Raw genomic sequence first — 14,382 nt, 5'->3', positions numbered from 1 at the left:
AACAAAAATAGGCGTTCTATGGCCCACTGACTGAGAGATGACGCACACAGGAGTCAGGAGTGGCACACAAGCCCAGAGGCCAATATTTTTCTACCAATGATGTAGTTATTTTCTCTGGTAGATTTTGGAACCCAAATCAAGGAAAAAAAATATAGGCTTTCTATGGACCACAATTGGAGAGAGAGAGAGAGAGAGAGAGAGAGATGGCACACCCAGGAGTCAAGACTGGCACACAAGCAGAAAGGCCAATATTAATCTCCCACTGTTTTTTTTGGTTGTTTTTTTTTTTTTTTCAGGGAGACTTTAGAAAAAAAAATAATAAAAAAAATATGATTTTATCAGGAAGAATTTAGAAACCAAATAAAATAAAATGATTTTTTCAGGGAGAATTTATAAAAAAAATAAAAACAAAAATAGGCGTTCTATGGCCCACTGACTGAGAGATGACGCACACAGGAGTCAGGAGTGGCACACAAGCCCAGAGGCCAATATTTTTCTACCAATGATTGATGTAGTTATTTTCTCTGGTAGATTTTGGAACCCAAATCAAGGAAAAAAAATATAGGCTTTCTATGGACCACAATTGGAGAGAGAGAGAGAGAGAGAGATGGCACACCCAGGAGTCAAGACTGGCACACAAGCAGAAAGGCCAATATTAATCTCCCACTGTTTTTTTTGTTTGTTTTTTTTTTTTTTTTTTTCAGGGAGACTTTAGAAAAAAAAATAATAAAAAAAATATGATTTTATCAGGAAGAATTTAGAAACCAAATAAAATAAAATGATTTTTTCAGGGAGAATTTATAAAAAAAATAAAAACAAAAATAGGCGTTCTATGGCCCACTGACTGAGAGATGACGCACACAGGAGTCAGGAGTGGCACACAAGCCCAGAGGCCAATATTTTTCTACCAATGATTGATGTAGTTATTTTCTCTGGTAGATTTTGGAACCCAAATCAAGGAAAAAAAATATAGGCTTTCTATGGACCACAATTGGAGAGAGAGAGAGAGAGAGAGATGGCACACCCAGGAGTCAAGACTGGCACACAAGCAGAAAGGCCAATATTAATCTCCCACTGTTTTTTTTGGTTGTTTTTTTTTTTTTTTTTCAGGGAGACTTTAGAAAAAAAAATAATAAAAAAAATATGATTTTATCAGGAAGAATTTAGAAACCAAATAAAATAAAATGATTTTTTCAGGGAGAATTTATAAAACAAATAAAACCAAAAATAGGCGTTCTATGGCCCACTGACTGAGAGATGACGCACCCAGGAGTCAAGACTGGCACACAAGCAGAAAGGCCAATATTAATCTCCCACTGTTTTTTTTGTTTGTTTTTTTTTTTTTTTTTTTCAGGGAGACTTTAGAAAAAAAAATAATAAAAAAAATATGATTTTATCAGGAAGAATTTAGAAACCAAATAAAATAAAATGATTTTTTCAGGGAGAATTTATAAAAAAAATAAAAACAAAAATAGGCGTTCTATGGCCCACTGACTGAGAGATGACGCACACAGGAGTCAGGAGTGGCACACAAGCCCAGAGGCCAATATTTTTCTACCAATGATTGATGTAGTTATTTTCTCTGGTAGATTTTGGAACCCAAATCAAGGAAAAAAAATATAGGCTTTCTATGGACCACAATTGGAGAGAGAGAGAGAGAGAGAGAGATGGCACACCCAGGAGTCAAGACTGGCACACAAGCAGAAAGGCCAATATTAATCTCCCACTGTTTTTTTTTTTTTTTTTTTCAGGGAGACTTTAGAAAAAAAAATAATAAAAAAAATATGATTTTATCAGGAAGAATTTAGAAACCAAATAAAATAAAATGATTTTTTCAGGGAGAATTTATAAAACAAATAAAACCAAAAATAGGCGTTCTATGGCCCACTGACTGAGAGATGACGCACCCAGGAGTCAAGACTGGCACACAAGCAGAAAGGCCAATATTAATCTCCCACTGTTTTTTTTGTTTGTTTGTTTTTTTTTTTTTTCAGGGAGACTTTAGAAAAAAAAATAATAAAAAAAATATGATTTTATCAGGAAGAATTTAGAAACCAAATAAAATAAAATGATTTTTTCAGGGAGAATTTATAAAAAAAATAAAAACAAAAATAGGCGTTCTATGGCCCACTGACTGAGAGATGACGCACACAGGAGTCAGGAGTGGCACACAAGCCCAGAGGCCAATATTTTTCTACCAATGATTGATGCAGTTATTTTCTCTGGTAGATTTTGGAACTCAAATCAAGGAAAAAAAATATAGGCTTTCTATGGACCACAATTGGAGAGAGAGAGAGAGAGAGAGAGAGAGATGGCACACCCAGGAGTCAAGACTGGCACACAAGCAGAAAGGCCAATATTAATCTCCCACTGTTTTTTTTGGTTGTTTTTTTTTTTTTTTTTCAGGGAGACTTTAGAAAAAAAAATAATAAAAAAAATATGATTTTATCAGGAAGAATTTAGAAACCAAATAAAATAAAATGATTTTTTCAGGGAGAATTTATAAAACAAATAAAACCAAAAATAGGCGTTCTATGGCCCACTGACTGAGAGATGACGCACCCAGGAGTCAAGACTGGCACACAAGCAGAAAGGCCAATATTAATCTCCCACTGTTTTTTTTTTTTTTTTTTTTTTTCAGGGAGACTTTAGAAAAAAAAATAATAAAAAAAATATGATTTTATCAGGAAGAATTTAGAAACCAAATAAAATAAAATGATTTTTTCAGGGAGAATTTAGAAAACAAATAAAACCAAAAATAGGCGTTCTATGGCCCACTGACTGAGAGAGAGAGAGAGAGAGATGGAACGCTTAGTACTGGCACACAAGCCCAAAGGGCAATATTAATCTCCCTTTTTTTTTCCAGGGAGAATTTCTAAAACCCAAAAAAAAAAAAAAATAGGCTTTCTATGGCCCACTATTTGTGAGAGAGATGGGACGCTCAGGACTGGCACAGATGGCACGCTCAGGACTGGCACAGAAGCCCAGAGGCCAATATTAATCTCCCTTTTTTTCTGGGAGAATTTATAAAACCAAAAAAATATTTAAATAGGCTTTCTATGGCCCACTATTTGTGAGAGAGATGGCACGCTCAGGACTGGCACAGATGGCACGCTCACAACTGGCACACAAGCCCAGAGGCCAATATTAATCTCCCTTTTTTCAGGGAAAATTTATAAAACCAAAAAAAAAATTAAATAGGCTTTCTATGGCCCACTATTTGTGAGAGAGATGGCACGCTCAGGACTGGCACAGATGGCACGCTCACAACTGGCACACAAGCCCAGAGGCCAATATTAATCTCCCTTTTTTCAGGGAAAATTTATAAAACAAAAAAAAAAATTAAATAGGCTTTCTATGGCCCACTATTTGTGAGAGAGATGGCACGCTCAGGACTGGCACAGATGGCACGCTCACAACTGGCACACAAGCCCAGAGGCCAATATTAATCTCCCTTTTTTTCAGGGAGAATTTATAAAACCAAAAAAAAAATTAAATAGGCTTTCTATGGCCCACTATTTGTGAGAGAGATGGCACAGATGGCACGCTCAGGACTGGCACACAAGCCCAGAGGCCAATATTAATCTCCCTTTTTTTCAGGGAGAATTTATAAAACCCAAAAAAAAATAAAATAGGCTTTCTATGGCCCACTATTTGTGAGAGAGATGGCACACTCAGGACTGGCACACAAGCCCAAAGGCCAATATTAATCTCCCACTGTATTTTTATCAGGGAGAATTTATACACCCCACAAAAAAAAATACAGAAAAATGAAAAGGCTTTCTATGGCCCACTATGTGAGAGAGATGGCACACACAGGGATGGCACTCTAGCAGAAATGCCAAATTGCCAATCTTAATCTCCCACCAAAAAAAAAACAAAAAAACAGGGAATGTCCTACAATTACTATCTCCCTGCCTGCAGTAATCTCAGCCAGGTATGGCAGGCAGCTACTATCTCCCTGCCTGCAGTAATCTCAGCCAGGTATGGCAGGCAGCAATAAGGAGTGGACTGATGCACAAATGAAATAAAAAGTGTGGACAAACAAAAAAGATAGCTGTGCAGAAAGGAAGGAACAAGAGGATTTGTGCTTTGAAAAAAGCAGTTGGTTTGCACAGCGGCGTACACACAGCAATGCAGCTATCAGGGAGCCTTCTAGGGCAGCCCAATGAGCTACAGCGCTGAGGGGGAAAAAAAAAAAAAAAAAACTTCCACTGTCCCTGCACACCGAGGGTGGTGTTGGACAGTGCAAATCGCTGCAGCACAAGCGGTTTTGTGGTTAATGGACCCTGCCTAACGCTATCCCTGCTTCTGACAAAGCGGCAGCAACCTCTCCCTAAGCTCAGATCAGCAGCAGTAAGATGGCGGTCGGCGGGAACGCCTCTTTATAGCCCCTGTGACGTCGCAGACAGCAAGCCAATCACTGCAATGCCCTTCTCTAAGATGGTGGGGACCAGGACCTATGTCATCACGCTGCCCACACTCTGCGTTTACCTTCATTGGCTGAGAAATGGCGCTTTTCGCGTCATTGAAACGCGACTTTGGCGCGAAAGTCGCGTACCGCATGGCCGACCCCGCACAGGGGTCGGATCGGGTTTCATGAAACCCCGACTTAGCCAAAAGTCGGCGACTTTTGAAAATGTTCGACCCGTTTCGCTCAACCCTAGTCAGGAAGATAATTCCTGGGTTTTTGCCTCTGATGTTCATGCTGCCGATCTGGTTCGTGCCTTTCATTTGGCTCATCCTGGTCGGCCTGGGGGCTCTGGTGAGGGTTCGGTGACCCCTCCTCAAGGGGGGGGGTACTGTTGTGAATTCTGTTGTCGGGCTCCCTCCTGTGGTCATGAATGGTATTTCGGCTGGTTCTGTCCATGGACTTCCTCTGGTGGGTGTTTCTGAGTTTCCTTCCTCAGGTGACGAGGTTAATTCGTTAGCTGGCTGCTCTATTTATCTCCACTTAGATCTTTGCTCCATGCCACCTGTCAATGTTCCAGTATTGGTCTAGTTCACTCCTGGATCGTTCTTGTGACCTGTCTTCCCAACAGAAGCTAAGTTCCAGCTTGTATTTCTTTGGTTTGCTATTTTTCTGTCCAGCTTGCTATTTTCATTGTTGTCTTGCTTGCTGGAAGCTCTGGGACGCAGAGGGAGCGCCTCCGCACCGTGAGTCGGTGCGGAGGGTCTTTTTGCGCCCTCTGCGTGGTCTTTTTGTAGGTTTTTGTGCTGACCGCAAAGTATCCTTTCCTATCCTCGGTCTGTTCAGTAAGTCGGGCCTCACTTTGCTTAATCTATTTCATCTCTGTGTTTGTATTTTCATCTTTACTCACAGTCATTATATGTGGGGGGCTGCCTTTTCCTTTGGGGAATTTCTCTGAGGCAAGGTAGGCTTTATTTTTCTATCTTCAGGGCTGGCTAGTTCCTTAGGCTGTGCCGAGTTGCATAGGGAGCGTTAGGCGCAATCCACGGCTATTTCTAGTGTGTTTGATAGGATTAGGGATTGCGGTCAGCAGAGTTCCCACGTCCCAGAGCTCGTCCTTTATTATCAGTAACTATCAGGTCATTCCGTGTGCTCTTAACCACCAGGTCCATTATTGTCCTGACCACCAGGTCATAACAGCCAACTCTCTGGCTGGAGGTCAGCACTCTGAGGATGGGTTCATTTATCAGGACAATTCACTGGCTGATGTACAGGACAAGGAGCTACAGGAGCTGTTCCATCGGTAGGGGCGGATTCGTACCATCGAGCTGAGCAATTGCAGGTGAAGCTTCCAGGATCTGCGGGATGTGGACGACGCTGTGTTTAGACACAATGGATACGAGTTTGGTTCTCGTTGGTTATGTGTGGAGTTTCCTATGTGGACCCCAGTCCTGGCAATCTGAATACAGAGTCCTCATCTCAGGGGAGTTGGTAGGTTCTGAAATATCTTATGAGAGAAGCTGGAGACGTCTGCTGTGCTGATATTCACAACGATGGAATGGGGATTGTGGAGTTTATTCGCAAGGTAGACATGGAATATGCCTTAAAGAAACTGGATGATACAAAGTTTTGTTCTCATGAAGGTGAAACCTCTTACATCCATGTCTGAAGTGAAATAAATGCCAATGGATTTTCACAATAAGTAGAGAAGGATGATAAGAAGCCTATCACTTCTGGCAGCTCCATCAACAGCAACCTACACCAGGATCCAGCAGTCTCTGGGGCTAATTAAGAAGGACGTATTCAGTAGGTCAAGGGAAATGAGCCGTTGTTCATATACGACTGTATGTTGACTCTTGTTGTATATTAATCTGTGGAATGCCCGCTGATTATGTGTTATATCAACTGCGTGCTCTTTACCAGTCTGCAAATACGCAGACAAATATGCAGATTAATTGAACAATTTATGTTTGTTAATTTGTTGAATGCCTGCTAATTGCACATTGTATCATCCCCTTTTGTTTACTAGTCTACACAACTTAGAAGACAAATATGCAGTTTAATTGAACAATAGAACAAAGATGGATAACCTCACCCTATCTTCCCCCATTCCTGTGGGAGAATGCCCTGAATGAGAGCTGTGGGAATAAATGGGGCTTTTCTCCCTCTCCAGTGAGACTCTAGAGCAGAGGTGTCAAACTGCATTCCTCGAGGGCCGCAAACAGGTCATGTTTTCAGTTTTTCCTTGTATTGCACAAGGTGCTGGAATCATTCTGTGCAGGTGATTAAATTATCACCTGTGCAATACAAGGAAATTCTGAAAACATGACCTGTTTGCGGCCCTCGAGGAATGCAGTTTGACACCTCTGCTCTAGAGCACATCAGCTGAGGAACCATGGCTACAACTAGTGGAATACAGATCTTCTCCACTGCCCATCAATGAACCCATTGGAGACATTTGGAGAACCCAGGTTGGGACAATCAGGTTGCCCGCACAAATACATCATTGTACTTGGTCAGCTTCCTCAGCTTGCCACTACCTCCTCTTTGTGGGTGCCCGCCAAAAGCAGAGTGTTACTGGTTGGGGTAGTTAGCACTGTATGTCCCGAAGTCGCAGATGTTCTAATCCCTGATGAGTCAGCAGAAGGGTCAGACTCTGTCATTTGCACCATTTTCTCTACTTGCTTGGACTGTACTATATGTTATTGACTGTTGGTGATCCAATAAAGTATTACCTCAGTGTGTTACCCTCACCCTGTGTTGTCTGAGTAGTATTCTTCCCACAGGAAAGAGTCGGGTGTTAAGTGGGTTGAGCCCTGGCCTGCATGGTCTTTCTAAAGACAGCCAGGCTAGTGGAGGAGGAGTTGTGTCTCCACAATCAGTTAGTATCTTAATTCCAGGGTAAGTGTGACAAATCCACTATCCCTCAGGGGTCCAAACCTTTGTTTTTTAATGCATGAAACAAATGATTGGGATTATTGAACAACATTTACTACATGGCTTTTTTATGGGGAAAAGTCAAGACTGCTGAAGTCCTGCACACTTGTAATTAGGTGGACAATGTCTGGAGGGTTGGGGGGAGAGTGGTTGCTAATAAGTGCTTGTAAGGAAACAGATCAGATGGGCTCACAAATGTTAGGTTGGACATTTACAACATGTAGTAAATTCACCATAAATCTTAATAACCCTTCTCTCATATAAGTCATCTACAGAGCTGCCACTGCCTGCACCAGACATTCACATTCAGGAAACTGGTTGATGTCTTGCAGGCCAACATTTGGCCAGCAAAATGCATTGATAGTCCAAGTGGTACTGTGAATGTGGACTATCTTTTAGAAGAACAAAGGTTTCTCAGTTCATTTCATATAATTGATTATTAAATAAATATTATTTTGCAGAGGGGTATTTACTTGACACATAAGGGACAATAAATGCTTAAAAATGGATCCACATTTCAGCCTGTAATGTGTTACCATATTTTACAGTTTATAAGATGCACTGGATTATAAGATGCACCCCAAATTTTAAGGTGCAAAATAGGAAAAAAAACTTTTTTTTTATAAAATGGTGGTGCTTCTTACAATCCATGTGTCTTATTGCTTACCGGAGATGGTGGCTGCAGTGAAGCGGGGTCCCAGGGTCTCTGCTGGCGGAGGCTGGAGTGGGGCGATGTTGCGGACCCCTGACTGGGAGAAAGGGGTACTCGGATGTGCGATGCTGTGGAATTTCGGTGGTGCGGGGGCTCCGCCAACATTTTGTGAAAGCCCGGCGACCCCCTACTTTCATGGTTTACTTTGCGGTGGACTCTGGGAAAATGGCTGCCGGGGGTGGCGCATGTGCAGATGGAGATTTTGGTGCTGAGACCTCATCTCTTGAGATCTTGGTGCTGAGATCTTCATCTGGACATGCGCTGCCCTTGGCAGTATTTTCCCGGAGTCCACTGCAACATAAACCATGGAAGTGCAGGAGACCCGAGCTTTCACAAAATGTCGGCGGGGTCCCCCAGCACCACCAAACACCCCCTCATCCCTGCCTGCGGCCTGCAGCAACGCGCCACTCTTGCCTCCTCCAGCAGCGACCTTGAGACCCTGCTCCAACGCGGCCAGTCATGTATATTCGAATTATAAGATGCACCCTCATTTTCCTCCCAAATTTTTTTGGGAAAAAGTGCGTCTTATAATTTGAAAAATACGGTATTTTGCTGTGAACACTGGATTCAAGAAAAAGGTAGAGAAAATTGCATATCCCAATTCCTTGTATGAAAACATTCACATTTTCTTCCACAGCATGTTGCCCCTTTGGTCCAGCACTGCACATGCTCAATATTCACGTGTGGAAACAGGAAGCATCTTTCACTTATTGTACCATCACATCCGTGTCAAACATGTTCCCAAGTCACATTACATAACACTTCATTTCCTAAAAAATTGTTTCATTTCTCTTTCAGTTTCTCAATAAACTGTTCTTTAAGAAGGATGGTGCCACCTCGGACAGCACAATTGTAACTGAATCCCGAACAGCTTCTGCAAGAAACACCTGGTACCGGTCCAGCTCAGCCTCCACCCATGAAGATAGTATAATAAACTAAGTAAACATCATACCGTTAGACTAATTAAAATGACAAGCAGAGTAATAAACATTGGAAAAAGCAAAACTAGTAGTTTTAAGAGACTAATTTCACAACAAATTGTCATAGTGAACTTGTAAAGTCGTAGCATTTTCTCTAAATGGCATTGTGTATACAATCTATTTTTGGATGCATGTATTTAAAGGGTTGTCCACTAAAGTTATATTCATTATCCTTTGGATATGTAATGTCTATAAGATCAATCTGACACCTGTCACCGGCCTCCCCACCCGATCAACTGTTGTCATCTCTGATGGAGCAAAAGTAAACAGAGCACAAAGCGGATAGCCAAAGCTCCATACAGTGTTTAATGGCCGCTGCCGGGTACTGCAGATCAACTCTGAAGAGAATGAGAGCTGATCTGCAGTACCTGGCAGCAACCACTAAAGTGTGGTGTTCCACCCCATACACTGTTTATATCAGGCCACTGCTGATAACAACTGTATGATGGGGTTGCCGGGTATCGGAAGGAACCTATCTGATTTTGCATTGATGATTGATACTAAAGATAGATCATCAGTATAAAAGTAATGAACAGTTCCTCTAATATTCAAAAAACGGAAGTGCATCCTACGAGGAGGAATAATAGTTAGAAATTTGAGTCCCAATCCCAGCTTTTGCTAAGAAAAATACAAAACTGAATTGTCAGGATCTGAGGTTGTGGGTTATAAGAATAACCTAGGCAGGTTAACGAGGCAACTATTTTTATTCCATACATCCATGGTTGTACAACAAATCCATGTAGATGACCAAAATACAATGACCTCAGTCCACAAGTTCCCAATCTAAGATCGGTAGTTCCACTGGCCCCATTCCAGGTGATACCCACTGTATCCCAACTTTTGGTTGGCCCACAGCTTTTCATATCTCCAGCCGGTATAGTGTGCAGTCACAGCCTTTGTTCCTCCAGACGATGGATATCACAACCGTAGCTTATGGATATCCCTCCAGCCGGCAACCGATCTCCAAAACTCCCTAGACCATCCATCCCAGCCTGGATCCTCTCACTTCGAAGTGCCCCCAACAACTGTCTGATTCAACGTTGTCTTTTTCTCCCTCCCCATTAAACATGTTCATTTAGCTCATAGAACAAAGCATATTCCATCAGCTGGGACTATATGTGAGAACCCTGTGATGATGGCTCTCATTGGTCTACTATCTCCATCCACACAATGGGCCTAGGTTTGGGAGTGCAATAGGCATGAGACCTTCATACAGATGGAATTGATAGAGTCTGGCCTTAGGTTTACATAAGATATAGCCTGCTCGCCTTCCTCTGCTGGCTGCCATTGTATAGAAACATTCATTCCTGAGGATGAACTGATGAGCAAGCAAATAACGATTAAATTACAATAATAATGATGTAACGGGTGCGCCAGTGATGTAAAAAGTCTCTGTCTCTTTGAGCTGTGGACTCCGCTCTACGTCCGTTTGTCCTATAGTCTTTAATAAGCGGCCATATCCTCACATGAATAAAAATTATAATGTGTCAACAAAACCTAATACAGGTCTAGAATGCTTGGATAGGCCTTGAATAATCAATATCTGCTTGTTAGGATAATCGGCTGATTGGATAGGCCACATCTTCCCACCTGCATGTTTTTTTCTATCAGCATGGACGACAATATGTCCTGCACATGTGCACACGGGTTATATAAAGTGTGACATCTCTGTGCTGTCCATGTGACACCGCCATAGACTGCAGAACAGAAATAACAGATGTTTAATTGTTAGCAGGGATGGTTTTAGACAAAGTGGGGCCCTGAACAAAAGATTAAAGTGGGGCCCCAAATGCTAACATATTGCACCATCACACAGATACATTTTGGTTGTATTTACATGCGCTGAATTCAGGCCATTAAACAAGCGTAATCGACAATATTGAAGTCGATTGACGCTTGCTTCCCGGCCTCTTTACACAAGACGACAAAGAATGATGAACACAATCACTAGTAGATCAATCTGTCCCCATACTGTACATAATCATGTTATTAGCATATCTGCAATTCAAACCAGGTGATGTGCTGCTGAGAACAATGATGTAACGGGGTCTACCAAGCTGGGGTACCTCTTTCAGTACCACCCCGTGTTTCAGGAGGTCCACTCTGCTTTTGCTGGATTCTGAATGAAGGACGCTGGCTGGAATTCCTTGATTACGTGAGAGCATATAAAAGCTGACTGCTACTCCACGTATTTCCAGTCTAAAAGAACACACTTTATTTACAGCACACAGAATATATAACACAGATACACAGGGCAGGCCAATAGAAAAAGCAGGCCAGACATACATTACAATAGCCGCAGGGGGCCGGAGCCTGCTGATATTTACTGTGGGAATTACAAAGGTGGGGGAAGACAAAAGGGGAATATCGTGTCCCCTCTGCCCAGGGGCGCAGCCTGTGGACTGATGCATTTCACATGGAACCTATTATACATAATATATACTGCATAACATATTCTTGGTGCTGGGGGTTCTGTAACACGGCTCCCCTTTTCAGCTACGCGATCGGCATACACAGTCTGATCCTTAACGGATCGGTTTGGGGATGACCGAAGTTTATGGGGTTGGTACAAGTTCCGTTTGTCAACTTAGTCCATCGGCATTACCGTTTTGTTTGCTGGGTCTGTAGTGGATGGTGAAGTCCAGAGGTTGTAGGGCTAAACTCCACCGCAGTAATCTGGCGTTGTCTCCGGAGACCCGATTAAGCCAGACTAGGGGATTATGGTCCATTAGGAGGGAAAACTGTCGTCCATACAAATATGGTTGTAACTTTTTGAATGCCCATACTATTGCCAGGCACTCCTTCTCGATGGCCGCATAGCTCACTTCACGGGGCAGTAGTTTCCGACTCAGGTAAGCTACCGGGTGTTCTTGGCCGTCCGGGCCAGCTTGGCTCAGTACTGCCCCCAATCCAAACATAGAAGCGTCTGTGTGAACAAGGAAACGTTTAGTTGGATCGGGTGCGGCTAATACAGGGGTATTGGTGAGGGCGTCCTTTAGCTGGCGGAAGGCTTGCTCACACTCTGGGGTCCAGGTTACCTGGCGGGGTTGGTTCTTACGGGTCAGATCAGTGAGGGGCTTGGCCACGCTGCTGTAATTTGAATTTCCTATAATACCCCACTGTCCCTAGAAACGCCATGACCTGGGTTTTAGTGCGTGGGGTGGACCATTTGGCTATGGCCTCAATCTTGGCTGGTTCTGGTCGCTGTTTCCCACTTCCTACCCATTGCCCTAAATACTGAACCTCTGCTTTGCCCACGTAACACTTGTTTGGGTTTAGGGTGATTCCGGCCTTGTGGATCCTGTCTAATACTGTCTCTAGGTGATTTCGATGCTCTTCCCATGTCACGCTGTAGATGGCGATGTCATCCAGGTAAGCACACGCATAGTCCTGGAGACCACCCAGAAGCCGGTCAGCCAGCCTCTGGAAGGTCGCCGGGGCAGTCTTCATCCCGAATGGCATAACTTGAAACTGGAATAAGCCAAAAGGGGTGACAAATGCCGACTTGGGAATAGCATCAGGACTAAGGGGAATCTGCCAGTAGCCTTTGCATAGATCGATGGTGGTCAAATACTTTGCCTCTGCCAGCCGGTCTAACAAGTCATCCACACACGGCATGGGATATGCATCCGTCACTGTTTTCTCATTGAGCTTACGATAGTCTACACAAAACCGTGTAGTCCAATCCTTCTTGGGCACTAACCCTACGGGGGATGCCCAGGGACTATCTGACTCTTCAATGACCCCTAAACGCAACATCTCTTGTATCTCTTGTCGCATCCCTTCTCGTACAGACTCGGAAGGGGGGTTGTCGCAGGGGGGTCTGATCCTGGGTCTCAACCTTGTGTTGTGCCAGGTGAATGTACCCTGGTTTCCCCGAAAACATCCTCTGTCGCTGCCTCAACAACTCCTCCGCCTGCTGTCTCTCCCAGGGACCTAAGTCTTCACCCCAGTGTACCTGGTCCCATGTTTTAGACTGAGTCCTCTCCCCTAAGACATCAGGCAAGGGAAGTCCGGCTTCAGGTGCACAGATGGCCACTACCTCTTCAGGGCGCTCCCGATAGGGCTTCAGCATATTCAGCATATTCACGTGGAACATGTGGGTAACCCTGGGGTCGTCACAATCGGCGACATTACAGGTGGTGTCGGCTATTTTCCCCACTACCTGGTAGGGCCCCTGCCATGCAGCTTGGAACTTGTTCTGCCTAGCGGGCTCTAACACCAGGACCTTCTGCCCTATTTCCAAGGTGCGCTCTCTGGCCCTCCGATCGTACCATACGCGCTGGCGCCGCTGGGCTACCTGCATGTTCCCACGTACAGCCTGGGTCAGCTCCTGTAGGCGGTCCCAGAATTCCAGCACATAGGGTACAATAGGTACCCCTTCTATGATGCCCTCCCCTTCTCAGTGTTCTAGCACTAAGTCTAGGGGTCCCCTTACCCGTCTCCCGTATACCAGTTCGAATGGGGAGAACCCCGTGGAGTCTTGGGGCACCTCTCGATAGGCAAACAGGAGGTGATGCAAGAATTTCTCCCAGTCCCTGTAGGTCCTGGTAAAAGTCCCAATGAGTTGTTTTAACGTCCCGTTAAAGCGTTCACACAACCCGTTGGTTTGCGGGTGGTACGGGGCACTTCTAATGGACTTTACGCCGCACAGCGTCCACAGTTGGTTGGTTACCTCTGCTGTAAACTGGGTACCCTGGTCTGAGATAATCTCCCGGGGAAATCCAACCCGTGAGAAAACCTGGAGCAGGGCAGCCGCCACAGTCTCTGCCAGTATGTTAGGTAAATCAACCGCCTCTGGATACCGTGTGGTATAATCTACCACTGTCACTATATACCTTTTCCCTGACGGACTGGGTTTGGCTAACGGCCCTATCAGATCGACCGCTACTTGGCTAAATGGTTCCTCCACAATGGGGAGGGGGCATAATTTGGCCGTGCATCGATCTCCCCTCTTGCCAATGTGCTGGCAACTGTCACAGGTCTGGCAGTATTGACGAACATCATAGGTTACCCCCGGCCAAAAGAAGTTTTGTGTCAGACGATGCCTGGTGCGACTGACGCCGAAGTGCCCGGCCAAGGGTATGTCATGAGAGATTCGCAGTAACTCCTGCCTATACTTCTTGGGAACTACCAGCTGTCGTTTGATAGTGGGGCTCGTCCCTGTGTGGTGCTGCTCTGTGATCCGGTAGAGGAGTCCCTGCTTCCATATAAACTGTTCCCCTTCCAGTACCCCTCTCCCCTCCTGTGCCTTCCCACGATATCCCTCCAATGAAGGATCCTCAAGTAACTCCCTCTTAAATTCATCTGAGGTGGCCTGTTATGAAAGGCAATTCAGTACT

At 44.2% G+C, this 14,382-nt stretch overlaps 1 protein-coding gene across 2 annotated transcripts in view; it reads left to right on the top strand.

Moving 5' to 3' along the window:
• FAM47E (family with sequence similarity 47 member E) overlaps positions 1-10,538 on the top strand; it is a 113,781-nt gene extending 103,243 nt beyond the window's left edge. Inside the window, exon 8 of one of the 2 annotated variants that reach the window (XM_069743244.1) lies at positions 8,859-10,538. In XM_069743244.1, the coding sequence (XP_069599345.1) occupies positions 8,859-8,999 (141 nt within the window). In that variant the 3' untranslated portion in view covers positions 9,000-10,538. The remainder of the gene's footprint in view (positions 1-8,858) is intronic. The other variant, XM_069743239.1, reaches the window with a different exon arrangement.
• Positions 10,539-14,382: the final 3,844 nt, after the last annotated feature.

The sequence above is a fragment of the Ranitomeya imitator genome, chromosome 1 (genome assembly GCF_032444005.1).
Source record: "Ranitomeya imitator isolate aRanImi1 chromosome 1, aRanImi1.pri, whole genome shotgun sequence".
Lineage (NCBI taxonomy): Eukaryota > Metazoa > Chordata > Amphibia > Anura > Dendrobatidae > Ranitomeya > Ranitomeya imitator.
Note: the sequence above shows the minus strand (reverse complement) of the source record. Positions and strands in the feature narration are given on the sequence as shown.